The following is a 21,392-nucleotide window of genomic DNA, read 5'->3' on the forward strand; positions in this document are numbered from 1 at the left end:
TCCCAAACTATTGATTTCCAATTGACACAAAAAAAGCATTTTGTTCTTCTTCTTACTCCATTTTAAGGCCTTCACACTAGAAATGAGGCTTCAGAGAATGATGTAATAACAGATGATTCTTCTTCACTTTTTAAGGATTGCTTGTAATAAGAAAACTTGCTATTTGATAGTTGAAAACAGGTGGATACTTTGGATCTGGGCCTGTGATCTGCCTGACTTTAGGACTTAAAGGTATAAAATAGATACAGATAAATATTAAACAGATTATATGATGATAAAAACTTGTGCTATGTGGTATTACAAATTTCCTAGAATTGTTGGAAGCTTTTGAAAGGTATAGTTAAAAGTGAGTGAAAAATTTGTGTAAAAAAATGTTCAAGCTGTCAAAAGGAGCTGATAAAGGATGATGGGTGACTGTGCAGCATGGACAAGGCGAGGACAGCAGGGGCAGCTCTGGGGATTGCTGGAAGGATGGAATGGCTGGAAGCTGTGGGAGGCTGCTGGTGTGGGCACGTGGGCACAGAATTTTCTGGATATCAGCCCTAGAGACGGCTCAAGAGCCAGGAGGAGTTTTTGTGCTGTCAGTTGGGTTTCTCTGAATGATGAAAGCTAAGCCAACAAAATCTTCGTCAGCATTGTTGTTTCTACAGAGCTTTTGCTGGTACAGCAATGTCATGTGAGAAGGGCATTCATTTTTCCCCTCCCAAGCCAACAGAACTATGCTAGCAAAAACTAAAGATGTCATGCTGTATTTCATAAGCATTTCTAAATAGTTCTTTCCTCATGCCTTTGGACAGGCGTGTTCTTTGGGGGAGGAGAGGCTTAGCCATTCAACAGATGGATTTTCCACTAACCTAATGCTCTGCTCTCTCTGAGGTATGGCATTTTGGAAAGGTTAATGCTCTAATGGTGTTCAAGCTGAAATGGCTTTTGTCTGCCAACGTATGTTACCCTGTGCAGACGCTTGCCAGGAGACAATTATATAAAATATAGTGTTCAGTGAACTGTTTTGAAGTCTGTCAGGGAAATTATTTTTTTCATTCTCTCTTTAAAGCTACAAAAAAAAAGTGAGAACAGATCCTAATAGAGCTACAACTTTAAATAGGATATAAACCATTTAAGATTATTTTTGTTACCTTAATGAGGGTGGCCTCGCCACAGAGCTGTGTTTTATAATAACGGTATGTGAATGTTAGCCAGGCTGGTTTTCATCCACCACACATTGTTCAATGCTGGAACTGTCACTTCATCAGAAACCCTGCAACTTGGACTTCCATTGTTCTTCATGTAGGGTGGCTCCTCTAGTCAAAACAAGGACTGTAGTGGGATTTTCTTTTCCTTAGGTAGTATCCTAGTATGCCCAACCTCTTCCTTTCCAAACTGGTGAAAAGCACAGTGCCTGTAGTCTGCCAAATTTAATAGTGAGTTGGAAGCACCTTACAAGAACCCCTTTGTCATGTTCCACTGTAGAAGGAGCTACATCCAGAGAACTCTTTCATTTTTCAGGAGGAAACCAAAGGTGTTTACTTCCTTTGATGTACCTGGCTCTGATGGTTTGTATCAAAAGTGAAGTGCAGAAAGGGAACTAAGAGGAGGATGGCAGTGCTTTGTGCAGAATGGAACAGCTGAGCCTCCTGGGGCCCAGAGCACTCTGAAGAAGCATTGCATAGTTTTTTCAGGGTACATTTCAAGCTTTGTTTTTTGAGTTGATGGATAATAAATGACAACAAACTCCTGATTTCCACAGGTATTTGAATACTGCAGTTTCCTATCAATATGTAGAATAAAAGACTGCTCTAGTCTTGCTTGTTGTTAGATATCTTATTCTCATTTAAGCAACTACATTCCTGAAGGAATTATCTTGCCATTCTTTGTCACTGTCAGTTCAGTGTTTCTATTGCATTCAGGAGTGAACTCACAGGAGAAGGTGAGGCAGGATTAAAGAGCCTTAGAGTATTGCTCAGAATTTAAAATATAAAAGGAGGGGGAGGGATAGTTGCTAATAATACACCTTGGCTTCTCACATGCCTATTCCTGTGAAAGGTGTCCTCTTTAAAAGCCTGTCAACTGTCTTATGAGCAGTGGTAGTGTCCTATCTTAGGCCCTCAGTGTGAAAAAGAAGGACACTATATTGCTCTTTATAGTGTTTGGGAGATGCAAAATGTCCTGGTAAAGATGAGAAGGTATTTAAGAGGACTGGGGACAAGTTTTGGGTTTTGTTTCTGATGTTCAGCATTACTGTTGTCCGGATAACACGCTGTGCACTGAGGTGTGTAGTCTGGAATGGAAGTTTGACAGGTTTGTTCTGGTGCTCTAAGGCTGTCTCTGCCTTCCCTTCCTCTCTGCAGGCTGTGTCAGTGAGGGGAGGAGGGCTGGCGGTGCCTTGGTCCCAGGGGTGCCCAGCCGTGCCCAGTGCCAGCAGTGCCAGTCCCTGCCAGCTCAGGCCCGGCTGGAGGGAGGCAGGGAGGGGGAGGGAGGGTAAACCTGTGCCCTGCTGCTGCTGGAGCAGCACCTCTGACACAGGGCAGGACAGGAAACAGGAGAGCAGATCACTGGTGTGGAATTGCACCAAGGTGAACCACAGCAAGACCTGGGACAGCCTTTATTGGGTTGGGGGTTTTCCTTCCAAAGTGGAGGGAACTTGCTTGAGAAAGTCTGCAAATGGCTTCTGGTACATTTGGTTCTGTTTCTGTCCAGTTAATTTTTTAAGGATGTCTACACTTGGTAGTGGGACATAATGTGCACAGAGAGTGAGATTCATTCAGTCTCTAATTAATTTTGGAAGAGGTAGAATAACTGCACATTATACTTTTGTATTGTGATTTATCATACTCCTACTTTGAGAATCTGATTAGTAAGTACCTTGGTAAATTGAATCAAGTAAGAAATATCTTCTAATGCTAATGGAGTAAATAGCATGTAGTTGTTAACTGATTAATGTAGAACTTCAAAATCTGTGTAAATAGCATCATCAAGAAAAGCATAAATCTTAGATTTAAGTGTATTTAAATCATTGCAGCATGGATTCAGTTGTATAGCATTTCCCAGTAAACAAGACCAGGGAATCTTTTAGATTCATGCTTCAAAAGTGAACCAGTTTCTCATTTGTTTGTTTCTGATAATTGTTTTAACTAAGATCAGACCTGCACGATATCAGAGTTCAGTAGGCAGGCCAGGACTCTTTGCTCCCTACTTGGTCATTTAATGGGTCTCAAACTTTAGCCATAAGGTGACATGCAGAAAGCAGGAGTATGTTGACTTTTCTGGAAAAGGGGAACAGCTGCCTCTGCATAATTCCAGTTTGTATTTCTGATAATTCCACAAAGCTGCTTTGAATTTTCTGTTAAATGAATGGCAGTCTCAATATCAGCTGCTGCATTTTTACAGGTGCTGTGTAGTACATTTTAACAGCCTGAGCCACTGAGGCACTAGTTACTAGGGAGAGCAAAATTGCAGACCCTGGCTTATGGCTCTTGGATCATCCATGAGCGCAGCCTGGTCTGTTTGTGGGCAGAATTGTTGTTCCCTCTGGAATCTTTCTTTGCTCTCCAAGTCAGGATTTTTAAGGTTGTATGGAGTTGCTTTTGTTTGTTTTTTCTCCTTTTCTCTCCTTTATCACCTCAGGCACTTTTCTCCAGTCCTTTTCCTACCTCTGCCTTAACAGAAGTTTCCCAGGAGGGACTAATTTGTTCCAAATACAGATGTTTGTCAGGTTGCCCACCTTTTGTCTCAGGATTCATCTAGAGGCTCTCAGTTACTAGATAGTAACATTAATCTGCACCTTCTTGTGGCTTTATTTGAGTTGGGCTGGTGCCGTTGAAATCCCCTGACTGGACCTGCTGAAGCAGAGCTGAAAGTCACCCCTGCAGAAGGAGCTGTACAGCTGCTGCTGTTCCTCTGGGGCTTTGTTCCTGCTGCCCAGGGCTCCCATAAATGGCCTGTGCACCACCACAGCTCATAGGGAGCAGAAGGAAGAAGCAGGAGCTCCCCTTTATGAGTTCTCCCTTGATTTGGGTGTCTAGAACATCAGTCTGACTTGCCAAAATTAATTGTTACCAAGAGCTGTGTGTAGGTAGTGGTCCGCAGGGATTCAGCAGTAGCTGGATGCAGTAATTCTTTTAGTTATACCCACAGTTTTTATCAAGATAAATTTGATTGATACCTTTCTGCTTAAGGTATAAACATTTTCCTCTTTGATCCTAACAAAGAAATGTATGTAACTGAGTGTTTTCAGTTGGTGGAGAGAGCTCTAGTCACAGAACCCTGAGGTTATGATGTTAATACAGATTTGTTTGTATAATTGAGGTGAAAAACAGCTGGATAAAGCTCTTGTTGTGCAGGTCTCTTATATGAATCGTCAAAGATCCATTTTCCTAGGAGAGATCCTGACTTTTCTCAAAAAAAATTAAGCACTTCCACATCCAAGAAAGGTTTGTACCAGTGTTATGTCAGGGGTAAGGCAAAGCTTTTCCCAGACTTTGTAGGATACATCCAGTGGTTCTTCCACTTGAGCTGTGGAGGGAGTTTCTGTACAAAGCTGCTGTGGAAGTTGTGGGAAGAGGCCAGTGTTTGTTGATAGCAGGAGTTCTGCTGATTTATACATCAACAGAAGCTTGTTTAAGAAAGAAATTTTCATGTTACCTTTCCACGGACAGTGTCTCCGCTTTGCGTGTTGAATGTAGATTTTTTTTCACCCCCACCTCTCTAATCCAATTTTCTGCTGTGAATTTGATTGATACAAGTTATTTTGACAGCCATTCCTGGGGTCTTTTGACAACAATGATATCAGCAATTAAAGAAAAAAAATCACCTTCTGTCTTTTACCTTCTTTTTAAAAGAAAAGAATGGATTTCTTGTGTCATGGGCAGTGCAAAGCTTCCTACCTCCATCTACACTGCCATCAAGAAGGAGTTGGAACTCTTGATGCCTCTTAGGGAAATTGGATTAAGTTGAGTAGGTCTTATTCCCAGAAATATCTCTGCTCATTACAAGTCAGTTTAATGGGTTTACATGTGGTAATTTTCAAGTCAGAACCTGAAATGAGGGACCCAGTGATTTGTCTTGTATCAAGATTCAAGAGGCTGCCATCATAAAACTCAGGAATGATTTTGCTTCATCTATTGGGGGTTTTTATGGCTTATCCTCTAGGCTGTGCATAAGAAAACAGTAAGAGCACAGCACTGACTGATTTTCTGATCTGCTGAGTGCAAAGCTCATGTCTGTGCAGTACTGGACATCCATCTCACAGCTGATAGTAACTTTTCCCTCTGAAAAGGGAGAGTAGTTGCATAGACAAAGTGGTGAGCACTTGTCAGAGAGAGGGTTAGCAGACTTCAGGATGATTATTGGGCTATAATGTTGCTAATGTGATGAAGAAGGTACATTTCAGTACTGAGTATTTAGATGGGGACAGCAGTCCTGGGGGTGAAGAACACAGGTATGACATTTTATCCTCTACTCTTACATGCAAGTCCTTTTATTTCCCATCTACTGAAGTAGGTGTCTATTTTCGTCACCTATAAAAGATACTAGAATTGGTAGGTTTTCTTTCATGAGACGTGTTTGAGCTGTTTGAGCTTTTAGTTGCAAACCCAGGTAATGCTCTGCCTCTAATATATTCAGTCCTTTCAACTGTTTAGATAATTTTAGGGCAGAACCCCATTTGTGTCCCTCCTATTGAAATCTGCAGATAATATGTTGGTCTGCATTGCAATCTGGTCTAAAGCCAGTGCTAGGATTTTGTTTCAATTAGTTTTCTTACCAGACCCTATTTTCTCCCCCAAAGGACAGAGGAGTTCCTAAGCACTGCCTTCCTGCTTTTTTTTCCTCTTTTTACCTGTCCTACCTGGGACACCAGAAATTAACATCCAGCTGTATGGGGAGGTCAAAGAGGTGGGATTCAGAAGGATGGGCTGTGATTTGCTCCCCCACTCAGTCTGCAGCACATAAAATTCCTTACATCATTTTTTAATCATCTGTGGAAGTCTAGAAACTAGAACCAAATTATCTCAGCTATGAAAATTTGCTCAATTGGAGGAAACTGCAGGGATGGCATGTTATCCACATACTTAAACTCACAGTTATGGATCACAAACACAATGTTGCATTACCCATCTCAATGAATCTATGGCTGGTATTATTAAAAAATAATCAGGTAAGCAGATTCATCTTTCTATTCTGTGTGTTTTGCTGCTAGTGTGAAGCACAGGGTTTGGCATTTACTCACAGATGCACATATGGTGATTCCAGTTGACTCAAAATAGCTCCATTCTATGAACCCAAAATTGAGATATTTTTTCGTGTGAATTGGAGCTCCACAGCTTTTCCTGAGTTCTGTCTCTCTGACTGTAGAATACATAGCACCAAATCTGCAAGCTTTAAATCTATCTGCAGGGAAAAATCTGTTCAGAACAAGTTACAAACTAATTTGCACTTAGTTTGTCGTAGGAAATGTAAGGACTTTTCTTGTGCATCAGTTTCCTGGATTGACCTAGGCAAGGAAGGATATTTGCAGAATGTGTTTTGGAACTGGGTATGCTGATATGTGTTTTTGAAATGGTGTTGCAAAGGGAAAGGAGCTCTTAGTGTATTTGATAGAATTAAAGAAAAACTTGAAAATGTTAATTATCATTACTATGTTTGTGATTTGTGTAGGGAGTAGTGATTAAATTACACTTACTTTACAGTGTTATATTTGCAACTGGATGTAAATGTTTGGGGTTTTGGTTGTTGCTGTCTTCAGCCTGTAATGTTTTTTAACATTTATCTAAATAATGTACAAATCATGTCAGTCAACAAAGTGAAACAGCATCTCTGTTCAAGTTTTGTTTACTGGAAAGGTTCTGAGCTTCTTAATAAATCTTATGTCAGCTCCACAAGGTGTTCTCAGGGCTCCACTGGCTTTGCTCTTAGAGCTCTGGCCTGGACCTCACATGCTTCCTTGGGGCTGGTGCTGTTACTTATTTCTCCAGTGTGAAAAAGAGGGAAGATGGAAAATCATGAGTTTTGCAAAAATGTGTAAATCCTCATTCCAGGGCAATTATTTTCTTGAATAAAGTAAAGCCATATTCTGGAATTCCAGTTGCCCAAAATGTGTCTTATGGATTCTGCTCACGATTAACTCCAACAAAGAGAAAAACGCTGTTCTGCTGACAGTGGATTGCCAGCTTTCATGGCCTGTTACTCCTCCACACCTACTGGGCTGCATATTCCAGGCTCCTTGGAAAGATACCTGCTTGTTTATAGAACCAGAGTTTGAGGAATGCCAACAAAATGTTTATTATGACTACTTGTTAACCCTGTAATGCAGAAATGTCTTGGACGGCCAATGAAACTGTTACTGCTGCTAGGCAGAGCGAGCAGGATGGATATGACAAATGCTGATTTCTTCTTTCTTTTTGCTGGGGTTTTTTTTCCTTAAAACGACTATTTAAGTTTTTAGATGTCATGTTCCATCTCCCCGCCCACAGCAAATAAAAGTATAAAGCATTTCCTCTGTTGATTTTCAGGCATTCAAAAGGGATGTTCTTGCTGATTCAAGACCAAATAGTTCTGTCCAGGACTCTACACTGGGGATAAGGACATGGGACTCCTCCTGCCAGATTCCAGATGGTTCATCACAACTGACATCTTGGCTGACAACTGGGAAAGGGATCTTCGGATTATTCTATTTTATTTTTGTGGGAGACCGCAATCCCCAAACTCTAGGACATATCAGGTACTGAATCAAACACTCAGCTTTTCCATAACATTACTGGATTGTTATTTGTTTCTTATGAAGGAGTTTAGGCATTCAGATCTTACTCTTTGTTTCTTGTAGGAAATGGAAAATCCTTGGTTTTATATCTCACAGTAGCTGAGTAATGACAAGGAGTTGTGTTTCTTACTTCCCATGGAAAATTTGGGGTTAATCACTAGTTATCTTTATATAGTATTTTAAATGGTATTTGGTGATCATGGTTATTATCCTAATTACCAAATTCTTTCTTTCTTTCTTCTTTGTTGTTTTTGAGAGACTGCTTAATTTTATTAAGACTAGTTTTGCTCAGTTTTTAGGTAAGATAATTCCTGTATTCAAAAGTTGTTCAGTTATTACCTGTCAACAGGGAAACTTTAAAAGTTCATGAAGTTTATGAATGTTTGCACACTTGGGGCATTATGATTCATCTATTTACTTTCAACCCTTTTGAAATAAATCTATATGTAATTTTCTTTTCCTTTGAGAAAATCTTGCCTGGTTTCTGTTGGAGCCTAGTTTGATTTGGAGTATCTGAATGTTCAGGTGTTTATTTTTAAAATGTAGAAGAGAAAATCTATGAGTGTTATCCAAGAATGTAGCTCTTAATTCTTGTTTGTGTAGATATCTGCTGTTCCAGGCCACTGATAAAGGTGGTTAAACAGAAATCACTCCCTCTAATACAAGACAGCAAAAAGTGTCATAGCAGAGGGGGGATTCTTTTTGCAGCAAAATCATGTTTATTTTGGGTAGATGTTTAGGTATGGGTGGATTTTTAATTAATTTTAAATTACTCAATAATTCACTTTTTCTTTGTCCTAAAGGTTCCATATTTCTTGTAGAATTTTAAAATAACCTTTTCTAATGAGGATGTCTGATATTCTCACTGTAAAAGATGAAACTGATGCAATGAAGGGTTCAGAAGCTGAATTTAAAGATACAGAGCCAGTTGAAAACCTAAAAAAATCAGGAAGTCAGGAACAGATTCAAGTGGAAAAGGATGAAAATTGTCCTGATAACAAAAACAATATGCCGGTAAGAAGCTTTTCACTTCATTTTTCAATAGTATATCATGTTAAATATCAAGTTTGTGTCTTGTTCTCCATTCTCTTGATCCTTCTCTTATATGTTTCTTTGGTACAGTGAGGAAAACTTGGCTGGTTTTAGGGAAGCAAATATGATGATTATTGCTTCCTCTCTCCTCCTTTGCCCCACTTCTTTGTTTATACTCATGTAAATATGACTCAGTCATTTTTAATCCTTTGAAGGAGATGATTTTGCTGGGAAGCAGAGAATTTGCCCATGTCTGTGTTTCCCTGAGTGCATATGTGAAGCCTTTCATTGTAGCAGAAAAGGAACAAACCCAGGCTGGCTTTTGCTGCTGCTGAGTCCTGACAGAGTTTGGAGCTGGGCTGTGTGTGCTGAGTGTTGCTGCTTTGAACAGGGTGCTGCAGCTCAGCTGGGCCTGCCTGGTGACTGTTCTGCACTCTGGAGCTGTTGCACTTTACAGGTGGCTCAGGTGTAGATTTTCCAGCAGAGCTGTTCAGCACAAGGCTGAAGTCATCTGCTGTAGGTGATCCAAATCCCAGGAGCCAGAGGGTGCAGAGCTCCTGAGGCCAGCAGCTCTGGGTGCTGCCCCAGGCACCTGCAGAGTGAGCTGAGGAGCATCAGCCTGCCTTGGTGGGCAGCACATGCTCCCTGCACCTCCCTTCTCTGATCTCACTGCCTGACAGCTTTGCCTTTTAGGCAGGAAAGCTGAGGCACTTCCTTGTGCACACACTGAAAAGCTGAGACGTATAAATGGGGCTTGTGCAGGTGGGAGAAGTGAGGTTCCTGTGAGGAAGTCGTGGCATCACATTGCAAGTGAGAAGGAGGCAAAGCAAATAGTGTGAAAATACCTTGTGTCAATGGAGAACACACTGATAAGGAGGGGTTAGGAATCTGTGGCAGCAGATTTAGTACCTCTGAGATTTAGGTGTGGGACAAGAGAGCTCACTCCTGGCTGAGGACTGGAAGCAGCTCACATGAGGGGAGCAGTTCAGGAAAGCAACTGAAAATTTCTGCCACAACCTACAGAACAGGCCAGATTTGTAAAAGTTTGTGTTTGGCAAAAGCTATAGTTGTCTATAGGAATTTTGTCTGTGAGTTAACACTAAACAATTTTTTAATGGAAATCCTGATTGGGATCTTAGGGATCTCTTGTGGGTTGCAAAAACAGGACAGTAGCTTATTAGATTCTTGTTATTGAGATTTGAGTAAAAGGTTCTTTGGGGAGTAGTTTTGTTCAAGACTAACAATTCAGTATTCCACTGAGTGAAGTAAGCTTTATCTGCTGTGTTAAATTGCTTCCAGATAAATCTTGTAGACCACTGCAATAACAATAGTTTTACACTTTAATATCTGCTGGCTTTATTAAGGCTGGCATCAGTGTAAATAGATAATTTTATGGAAAAAATAAATCCTTGAAATGAAATACTTCTCCTGTAACACGAGAAATAACTGCTGCTGAAAAGCTGGGAGATATTACAGCTGAGCTGGTATTTTCTTTAATTAATGGAATATTCTAGTAGTGAGCCTTAAAAATTAATCTACGGTTTAGTTATTTTCATACGGTTCAGTAATTTGGAAAAATCTCATTCACATTTTCTCATTTAAGGTATTTTAGTGTGGAAATGTCTATGAGACTCAAGTGGCAAATAAGAAATGAGCCTTCCTGCAAACAACTGCTGCTGTCTCGTCAGAGTGCAGAGGAATGAACCTGCCAGTGCTGCCAGAGGCTCGGGTTGGCAGGGGTTCATTGCTTGCTCTGTGCTTGTTCAGGAGCAAGAGCTGGTGGCTGAAATGATCATCTCACATCCACACAATGAACTGGACACTGTGTGGTGAAGGCTGTTGGATGGGAACAGCTCTGCTGTCAGTGCTTTCACTGTGGTGGCCAGGAGTCTCCATCAGAACCAGAGCATTGCTGTTCCAGGAGCAGTTTAATTAAAAACTGGGGCTGAGCATGCACATCTCCAGAGTGGCAGGAAGACAGACAGTTACCAAATGGAACCTGTCTGCTGTGAGCTAGCCCCTTGCAACACCTGAAATCAGCAGAAGTGAATGTCACTGGTGCTGTGGAGGCTGCCAGCGCAAATATATATGTCTCATATTGCTAATTTAAAGCATGTTTTATGCTAAAATACAAAACAAAAATTTGGGGTTGTCCATAGTAAAAAAACCTCTTGTGGAACAGTAGCAGTCAGCAAGTTTTTAACAAATGGATTGATGAAATTTCAGTGGACATAGTACTTGTCATTAAATGCAGATTAAATGTTACTGTGATGGTGGGAAAAAGAGTAAAGAATTGCTGAGAAATGTTAAAAAAGACTAGCAGAAATTTACTGGAATTTGTTGTGTGCTTCTGTTTAGTGCATCAGAGGATGGGTTAGGCGGGGGGGTTGGGTTTGGCTCTCCTCCCTGGTGGCAGAATAGGTTTGGTACCTGCTGATAAACCACAGTCACATTCCTCAGTATCACTTCATTTTTGACTTCTTTACAGCCAAGGAAGAAACAGGCTGTGATTTTTCCTCTGCCTAAACTTGACATGGGTTGAATTCAGGCATGTTTCTGGAACTGCACAATTCAGAAACTGATGGATATATTTTGAAATATAACTGTGGTTGTAAATTCCAGATTATTTGGAGGTTGTGCATTAATAACTGATTGGCTGCTGTGTCTGCAGTTGGAGGTACAATGTGAATGAGGAAAATACCTAATTAAAGAGCATGGCCAGCACTCCCAATTGCTTTAAGCAAAAGTAGTGTTAGTGATACAGAGAACATTCTAAATTGCATATTTGCAGTGAGGTTGAAGTGTCATTTAAATGGCACTGGAGACAAGAGGCACTGTTACAAAAAGTACATTCACAGAAGTCGTGTGCACATCAGCACTGTGGTGGGTTTTGTGATCAAAAGGGTTTTGGTTCACCAGTCACTGTTGTCTCCCACCTGTTCATCTCATCCAGGCCAGGTGACAACAGATGAATTCAGAATTAGCTGGAATACAGGGTCTGTATTACAGCCTCTGTCTCTGGGTGGTGAGACAGGCGGTGTCATCTACTCTAAGGACAGAGCTGCACAAATTAAAGATCCTGGATTCATCCTGCAAGATAGTCCCTTATGTTTATTATTAGGAAGACTTCTTTTTTAAAACCCAAAAAAGCCTCCTGCCATGAGTGCAGGGTTGTACCAATCTGCTGTATGATAAAGGCAAGGCAAACGTGTTAACTGAGTGTAATTCTGAATTTTTTTATGCTAATTGAGCAGATATCCTTGTCCTTTGGGGCAATTAGATAATTTTTTACCTAGCAAATTGACATCTCTCTTTCTACAAGTAGCTTCCTTCCATACTAGCACAAGCCTTGAGCTTTTCTTTCTGTTTCACAACTGAAGTTCTCTGAAGCCTTTCTTTGCCTCCTCCCCAGCTGTTTGTTCTGTCAGGATTTACCTGTCCTTGTCTCCAAAATATGTGATATAATACTTTTGAATAGATAAATGATTGGGCAGATTGTCTTATTCTTGAGCTGCCTCCATGTGGAAGGGTGAAACTATTTTTCCATCAGTCATCCTCTATTGTGTCATGGAAAATTGCTGTCACTGCTCACTAGTGCAGGACAGCAAGTAACCATGGACCACACTGTTCCTTCCCTCAGCATTCCAAAGCTGTCCATGGTTCTTGGGACTGCAGCACTTGACTGGGTTTAAAATTGAGACCTAATTTGCAGGAAGGTAAAAAACTGAATGTCCTTAGAACACTCTTTGTTCAGGTTTGTCATGTTGTGCCTATCCTCAGAAATGCCCAAATGGTGCTTCAGAAATAGAGCCCCTTCTCACAAAACCTTTCACACGTCTGAGTTTGCCATCTTGTGCCTGACCTGTTTTTATGCAGCTTGTTTAGACAGCACAGTGATGATAGGGGAGGGGATGTAACAGCTCCAGATCTTTACTTTGCATTTGGCATACGTGATCTGGTGAGGTACTTAGGAAAAAATAAAGTAGGCAAATACTCCTACTGAAAACCTGGCTATTTATATGTTTTTGATAAATGCTTTCTTCCCTTTTTATTTTACAGTTGGAAGTGTAGCATAGTAGTTGTTCTTAAAAGTTGTGTTGGTGGGATTTTATCTAAGGCAAGAACCTAATCATTATTTTCATTATACAATTATTTGGAATACTTGCTTTTAAACGCAGTCTTGAAATCCTGCCCATAATGACTATAAATAGGGCTTTCATTAACACAGTGTTTTCTTAAGGCAGTAAAAGTCTTTGAGAGCTGCAAATATAAAGAAATTACCTAATTTGCACTCACCAAGGATTGCATATTCTAAATTAGCTAGAAATTTTTTTCAAAAATGGGGAACATAATTATGTTCTGTAGGAGCAAAACTTAGTAAATGCAGAGAAATTAGGACAGAGATAAAATTCATGGGCCTGAAAAGAGAGAAAATGTGCATTAACAGCTACAGTGTGCATTGGCTACCTACTTCCAGTGGAAGTGCTGTCATCCTCTGTCAGTGTGGTGTTGTCCAAGAAAGGGATCACTGATTATACCCACCCATCTTCAAGTTCTGAGAGTGCACTTGCTGGTGGTGTCAGAGGAGTTTGGGTTTGTACTGCTAGGCTAAACCTTGCACATCACCTGAGCTGTCCCTGCAGTTCCTTTTTCCAGTGCTTCTCACCTGACGTGGGTGTGGTGCTTCCTGCTCACAGCTGGGTCTTGGGGGCTGGGATTTTGTGTTTTGACATCCATAAAGTCAGGCAGGACAGCCAGGAATCCACAGCCACCACAGGAGTGTTGGACAGGGCAGCTGCTTGTAGATGAGAAGCTTGGATATGATGGGTGGAGCTGTGCTTGTCTCATCTCTGAGGGAAAACCTCCCTCCTATAGTGACCCCCACCTCTCCCCAATATTGTTGGTGTTTAGTCCCAGCAACCATTTCCTCTCTTTTGTTTTCAAATCACTCTTAAAAATACCTGAATATATGTGATGTATCTAATTAGTGAGCAGTAGCTCAATGTCCTGTATAACTAGGTTGAATTCCCTCTTGTGCCCTATCAAATCTGGATCTGGGGTGTTTGCTTTCATATATTCTTTTGGCTTATGTAGTGGCTTCAAAGCTTGCAAAATTTTGCAAAGGATAAACAATTGCCTGATTATAGACTCTTTTGCCTCATGACAGTGAACTGAGGACTCCAGTGACAGTCCTGATGTGACTTAAAATTTGCACTATTTCATTTGAACACACCTAAGGTGATTGAGGCTGGAGTAACTGATAGGAGCTTGGGAAACCACCCAGTTTTTGACATTTAGTAGCTTGGTGTAACAGTAACTTTGTCAGGGATATGCAGTGCCAGCTTTTAGAATGCAAGGAATGCTTTCAGAGGAGATGATGGAAAGGAAAACATATTTTGCACGTAACAAAAATTCAAAGTCTCCGTGTGGTTCCAGGTATGGAAACAGCAAAACTCAGACTCTGAATGGTTCCAGGAATGGAAGCATTTGAACTGTCTTTGCTGCTCAAAATCTCAGCAAGCTTCCTTTAAAAAGCTGGTGGTGAGTTCAGTTAGTTTTCAGTGCAGCTATTTAAAATTCTGTTACATAGTGAAATGAGCTTAAATGAGCTCCCCTTCTGCTGCTCCTCAGCTAAGCTGATGCAACATCCAAAATAGACATGAGGAGAACGAGAGAAAAAGCAGTTCTGCCTTTACATGGTAGAGCTCTTTGCTGTAGGTGAGGTTTCTTTTTAGCGATGTTCTGTGTCCTGCTAAGAAGTTCAGGCACTTGACAGACATCTCACGTGAGCTAAGGCAGGGAGAGCTGCATTCATGTTTTCCCATGGAGAATCTATTCAGTGTCCTTTTCACAGGAGGAAATATTGTCCATTAAATAACATTTGAAATTGCATTACTGATGTTAATTTCTCCTTACAAATATTAGACCTGCGCTTTCTAAAACCAGTTCTTTTAAAAGCTTGTCTGTTCACCAGTTTTAGTTCTCCAGGGAAACCAGTACTTAAATTGTGTGATGCCACTCTAAATGTTTCTATTCTTGTGCTGCTGGCACTGAGGGTTGAGTTAGTTTTAACTATTCAGTTAACAAATCATTAAATGTTTTTGTTGATTCAAATGTACCTTTCAGCTGTGCATGCTGTAGTAAAAGCCTGGTAATTTTTTTAAGGAACAATCGTAATAGAAGAAGGGCTTTGGGAGGAAAAAGCAAATTATTGCATAATAAGTTACTAAAATGGCTCTGGGAGGAGAAAAAGCATATTAAGTCATAGTAAATTACTAAATGAAAGGAAAGAAAAGATCAGTAGCCCATTTTAAAATATACTTGTATAGGTCCCAAGATGAAAGAAAATAACCCCATGTGTTTTAAGCTGCTTCTGATAGGTCATCATCTGTTATCTGTTCCCTTGGTAGAGGCAGTGCTTTCCTTTTTTTAATATCATTTCTCCAGGTAGGTTTCAGGAATAGGAAGAAATTTATAAAAATATGTCATGTTGCCAAGGAAATTAGGAAGCAAGAATTGAAAGTGTAGGAGCTGGCTGGGAGAGTAAACTGCTTGGATGCCACTGAACAAGGATAATGCTTGGTTCTTGTACAAGTGCTCTGATATCCATTGTTGATAAATGAAGAAGGGAAATCAAGGACAAGCCTGATGAAAGTGGGAGAGTGCCGAATCCGTCAGCCCAAAGCACCTGCTGTTCCTTTCCCAGATCTGCCCGTGTCAGTGCTAACTGTCAAAGCTTTCTCTTGTACAGACTTTTGCATTAACAAACTTGTGCCACTGAGTTAATGTAACCTTCTCTGTTGTGCCTGTCGCCAGCGGCCAGCGCAGTCCTTTGGACAGACGGCCAAAAGGTCCAAGGTACGGTAGCCCGGCGTGCTGGCATGCGAAGGGAGCCCTTCATGCTTGGTGCAGCTTTGTTACTTTGTGGAAAGTGCCTTTAGTTTTATTTTTTGGCATTGTAGCTTTGTTTTATTCTGTTGGATTTTTGTCTTGCCTAGTTGTCTGCTTTTGTGATTTGCCTTTATATTTTTGGTGGCTTTTTATTGTTACGGAGAGAAACACTTTCCCAACATTTTATTTATTTTTCTTTAGATGTGCTCTATTGTGCTGGTAGTGCCTTCAAAAGCTGCAATTGCTTGGGTATTTTCATCCTAAAGGGAATTAATTATTCTATTGAAAACATTAAAAATGCAGTTTTCAGTCATTTTGTTTTTCATATAATGAATGAAAAAAAACTAACGGCTTATGGTATATTTATATTATCTTTTATAAGCCATAGATTTTAATTTTACATACTTTCCTTTAGTCAAACACAAAGTTAAAGTTAGTTCGGAGCCTTGCTGTATGTGAAGAATATCTACCACCTCCCACAGCTGAAATATCACAGGACCTGCAGGTAAAAATCACCTTACTGAAGTTTCTGGAACAATTTCAAGTAACTTGTTGTTCAAAAGAAAATCTGTTCGGTATTCTTTAAATATGTGGACACCATGTGGTTTTAATTTTTTTTTTTTTTGAATACTGATCTAATAGGAGGTGATAATAACAGGAGCAGAATTTGCTGCTTTGTTTTTCTGAACTGTATGGTTGATACCTGTGGACAGAAAGAGGGGATTTGTCAGTTCTTTTAACTTTTTAGTCCAGCAGTGCACTTGAGGGACTCTTAAACTGCTTGAGTGCTGTTTGCAATTAGTAGGACAGAAACATTGTGATTAGTATGGAGCCTAATTTACTGGCTTCATGTATTTTGAAAATGGAAACAGTTGTGATTTCTGGTGTTGTAACTGAATTCCTGCATGTTAGTCCCAATTGCTGGTAACTCTGTAACACCTACCTGAGCCATGTCTGAATTAATCTATTCAAATTATGGAACACACATACAGAAGTTCCTACATGCTGAACAGAATATGTAAAGTTACTTTAGAGAATTTAAACAAAATCCAAGTTTCCTGACTTTACCTCCATACCAGTCTGTATTTTCAGAGCAAAACCCTACTGCTGGCTTTAGTTCTGTGCACGAGTGAGGGCCATCAAAATGCTGGTTTTGTTCATGCCTATCAAAGCAGAAATGGGCCTTTGCTGTTATTGAAAAGCTTCTAAACTGCTTTTGTGAAAAGTCTCACTTTGGTTTAGAAGGGAGCAGGAGAAAGCAGGGTGTGAAGGGGTTTTGCTGGAGAGGGGGTAATTCCGTTCTGAGGAAAGATGGACGTTGAGAGCTCATGTAGGTTTTTGTCAAGCTAATTAAAGTTTTTTGAGATTGAAACAGTACCTAGGTTTGGGGGAGGTTATTCCTTTGGAAAAATAAAAAAAGAGTATTTTTGTAGGCTTTCACTAATATACCAGAATTTGAAGTGTTGACTAGAAGAATTCAGAAACTGGGCCTGCTACCATGATGAAAATCATGGGAAGTCATAGTTTGAAATAGGTTGCAGAGTAAAAGATGAAAAGCCAATAGAAGAGCTATTGATGCTTACAATGATTTACAACCTTTTGTAATGTTTCCCTTAAGATAACAAAATAAACTGAGAGATCTGGTCAGGCCGAGTTGTTCAGTCTGAAGCACTGGGGTTTAACTTTCTCAGTCACTGTAGCAAATGACAAGAAGACAGAAGCCTGATTTGGTGGCATGATCATCCATGGTGTATTTCCAATATAAGATGCATTAGGATTTTCTAACCTCCAGCACTATGCAAGACCAGGTGTTGAGTGGCTTGAAGTCAGACACTTAAAAGGTGGCATTTATGGCCAAGTCCTCTGGGAATCTGTCCCTGGCTCTCTGCTGCCAGGTGGCTCTTAAAAGGAATCCTTAAAAGGAATCTTGCAGCAGCAGGAGGGGTGTCAAGGCTGGTTCTGCAGAATGAACTGAATTGTGTGATAATGTAAGTTTGTACAAAAGGAACACCACAAAGCAGATTGCTGTAAGAACAAAATCAGCACTAGCTGTGAGTTTTCTTTGGAAGCAGTAATGTAGAAGAAATAGCTTATGAATCCCAATAGCTGTGCAGAGAAATGATTGTGAGACAAATTTAGTTCTTCTCTGGAGGGTGGAGAAATGTGTTGGAGAGTTAGAAGTGGGAATCTGTCACAAGTTCTGATGCTGGAGTGCACGGTTCCTGTGGGGCACAGGTCTCCCATCACCCTCTGTAACAACTCAGGCAATTTCTTCACCCATTTTGCCTCCTTTCCCAAACTATCTGTGGAAGGCGGGGAAGAGCTCTTCAGTCAGGTGCTGCAGCTGGGATTAATGTGCCTCCAGCCCTGTACTCTGAAGCATTAATTGTGCTTGGGATGTGTGGGAGGTCCAGTGGCTCAGAGAAGGAGGAGCCTGCCTTGGGCAGGTGGCCCTGCCAGCAGGAGAATCACCTTTGATGCTTCCCCTTCCTGGAAGAGTCACTGCTCTCTTGTATCCGTGATTGCAACTAAAAAGTGGCTTCCAGTTTAGTGTTAATACTTAAAATGGATTTTCAGACAGAGGACTAATTAAATTCAGGATAATGTTGCTGGTGATATTTGAAGAATCACAATTTTCAATTATTAGAAATTGTTAGTCTTGATAGGATGGAAAATATATGTACTTAACTAGGGAGTGGTGTGAGTTTGGGAATAACTCCATGGTCTTGTGTGTGACTATTCATGAGTCACTCCTTCACACCAGCAGCTCCAGCAGGGTGAAATTCCTGATGCAGGTTGGTGCAGGAGGCATTTAGCAAGACACCACTGGCTGCTTCTCCTCAGAAGGCTGTGGTGGAAGAGGGTGACAGACCAAAGAAATTGTCTCAAGCAGATCCATTTATTTTCTGATCTATGTTTCTACTTTCAATTGCAACATGAAGCAAGATACTACTTATTCCTGAGAAACCTAGATAAGAGCCTTGCGTATTTTTAATCCTTGTTAAAAAGCACTGGCAGCCCTTTACTAAAAGGTGCTGTGAAAGTATGAGCTTACAAATTTCTTGTAAGAGGAAGAACATAACTATGATATGTTTGATCTTTTATCTTTGTAATGCTAACTCTGTATTCTCTTGCCATCATTTGTGTAAACATCAGGTTGTTCTGACTCCATGTTCCAATACAAAGTACAAGCACTAGCAAAGGGTGATCCAGTTCAGCCCTTTTTAAGGAAGAGCTGTTTTCATATGAATGACAGTTATTATTATGAGTAACAAATAAACCTTCAAAAGGTTGAGCTTTGCAAGCAAAGTAACCCAATGGAGAGGGAGTGGGGAGAAGGCAAGGGGCTGTAATGTTAGTTTCTCTTGATTTATGTTGGTTTTTCTGGTAAAAAGCCCAACCTCAGCATATAGGCCTTCGAGAAATATTCTTACCTTTTCCCCAAGTGTGTTAAGCTGGCAGTGGCTTTTTCTTGTTTAATCAAAATTTGGTGACAATTTCCTCTTCTACAATGAGGGCTTGGGATGGGTGGTCAGAGTTAGCACAAGGAGTGTGTTCAGCCCCACTACCAGCACAGACCTGCTGCAAACAGGGTGGGATTAAGAGAGTTTTATAGGGGAAGAGAAGTTAAAAGATTTTTCGGCAGCTTTCCAGTCAAGTAGGTCATATTTAATTAGATGCTACAGTTTTTATAGCATGAAATCACAAGAAAGTGCCCTTTGGTACCCCGTTCTGGTGTATCACACTTTGAAGTAGAGCTGGTGGTAGTAGCAGAACTGGCTGTTCAGATGGTGATTCCTTTTTTTAGCTCTTGTTGGGGAAGGAAGTATGAAAATGATTACTTGCTGAGATCCTTTGACTAAACTATTGCTGTGTGCGTTGCTTGGAATTAGTTTAGAAGTTGCAGTCACTTTTCTAGTGAAAAAACATCAGACTGTGAAAATTTTCCTAATTTACTGATAGTTTTGTAGAGTGTTATTGTAACATGGAGGATAACACATTGGTGAATCCAAGTGAGGAATCATTTCTTAATAGAACAGAAACATTTTTTTCTCAAATAAAGGTTACAAAGCTACTCAGTGAATGGTGAGTGTAGTGCATTTTGTAGTGACAAATAAATTGCTCATTTGAATTACACACAGATTTATGAGGCAAGGAATGCAAAGACTTGTTCTGAACTCCTTAAGGTTTGTAGTCAAGTGAATTCTCAGGACTAGGAAAGAATCAGATGAGAGAGTTCCTTGCTGGTGTCTGGGAATGGTATTTATCAGATGTGGTTATAGATCCTGTCCAAAGCTGAGAAGTCTTCATTCACACTGAGATGCTGTTCAGTGGGTGTTCATGAATTAGGAAGTTTATTTGGAACATTTAGTATGGGAAAAGTCATCATGAAAGGGAGAGCTGGTAAAACTCTCAGTGCCCATTTTTCCCTCCTTTGAAAGAGTTGTTTTCCCCAAGCTGCAGACGGGAACTGCTGTTGGAGCACAGCCTGGGGGGCGCAGGGCTCGCGCCGTGCGGCACAGGCAGGAGTGGCTGCGGGCTGGGCACGTGAACAGGCTCCAGCCTGGTGGATCCTGGCTAAATTTAACTCTGGCTGCTTTCCACGGTGAGATCAAGGCTGTGTAATGACACAAGAGCAGAGCTTAGAGGAAGAGCCTGGATATGGGTAAGAACAGGTTTGAGGGAAGAGTGGGGACTTGTGTGGGAGAGCATTAGGGTGCAGGGCAGAGGAGGGATAGGGAGGAGTGCATGAGGGGCAGTTCTCTGGATTGGGAAGGGTTAGATGGAATCAGGAATGGGGACATGCTGTGGAGGCTCAGTTGGCTTCTAGGGGAGCAGAACTGACATTGGAGGGAGTTAAAAGGTGACAGGGGAGTCTGGCTCTGAGAGGACTTGGCCACTGCCCCCACGGGAGTCCCTTAGGCAGGCTGACTCCATTGCTGCTGAACTCTCAGCTCTGGCTGTCTGAAATGTGTTGGTCCTCACTGACAACCTCCTGAAACACTGCAGGGGCATGAAGAACAAACTGCAGTCTTGCACTGCCCAGGGTATTTAGGGAACCATTATGTCACTAATTTCAGAGGGAAACTTTTTGCTGTGTTTGAGAAACAGGTTTTATAATAGTTCACCTACTGGTACAAAACCGTGGATTTTGAGGTGATTGCACACAAAGCTTCTCTCTCAAAATACACAGGAAGTTATGAAACTAAGCCTTGATGACAGATCTGCAAACTTTGCCTTGATATATTGTACTGTAAATATTTCCCTTCTTTTGTGGATCTGGAAATGCTGGTCTGTCTCAAAAATATTTTTTTTTCTTGGTATGAACAAAATCAAAACTTGAAAGAAGCTTTTACCATAAAGAACTGAGAGGAATGGGGAGAAAAAAGTCGTTGTGAATGAGATGTGACTTAAAAATATAGAGACAGTGTAAAATTTGTGCATCTGAAAAACCAGAATATTTTCTTATATGGATGGAGTAAGATACTTTGAATTCATTTTGCAGTAGCATTCAGTGCCTGGAAGTGTGTGTAAATTCTAAAATGTCTGTGGTACTTTCTATTCCTTCTCTGTGTTTTCTGATTTACTGATAAATAATTTCATTGTGTGGTCACATGGAGCACATGTGGAATCAGAAAGAATATGTAAACAATTTTTTTGTTGTTACTTTATTATTTTGCAGGTAATGTAGTACAGAACAGTTCTCCTACAG

General features: G+C 40.7%; 1 protein-coding gene across 6 annotated transcripts in view; it reads left to right on the forward strand.

The window, feature by feature from the left end:
* The window catches only part of R3HDM1 (R3H domain containing 1), a 77,823-nt gene that overhangs the window by 20,284 nt on the left and 36,147 nt on the right, over positions 1-21,392 (forward strand). For 4 of the 6 annotated variants that reach the window (XM_063400969.1, XM_063400970.1, XM_063400974.1 and 1 more), the window contains exons 2-5: positions 7,509-7,717; positions 8,560-8,770; positions 15,605-15,646; positions 16,095-16,184. In XM_063400969.1, coding sequence (XP_063257039.1) covers positions 8,600-8,770; positions 15,605-15,646; positions 16,095-16,184 — 303 coding nt within the window. In that variant the 5' untranslated portion in view covers positions 7,509-7,717; positions 8,560-8,599. The remainder of the gene's footprint in view (positions 1-7,508; positions 7,718-8,559; positions 8,771-15,604; positions 15,647-16,094; positions 16,185-21,392) is intronic. The other 2 variants (XM_063400971.1, XM_063400976.1) reach the window with 1 other exon arrangement.

Source organism: Prinia subflava, chromosome 6, assembly GCF_021018805.1.
Source record: "Prinia subflava isolate CZ2003 ecotype Zambia chromosome 6, Cam_Psub_1.2, whole genome shotgun sequence".
Taxonomy (NCBI): domain Eukaryota; kingdom Metazoa; phylum Chordata; class Aves; order Passeriformes; family Cisticolidae; genus Prinia; species Prinia subflava.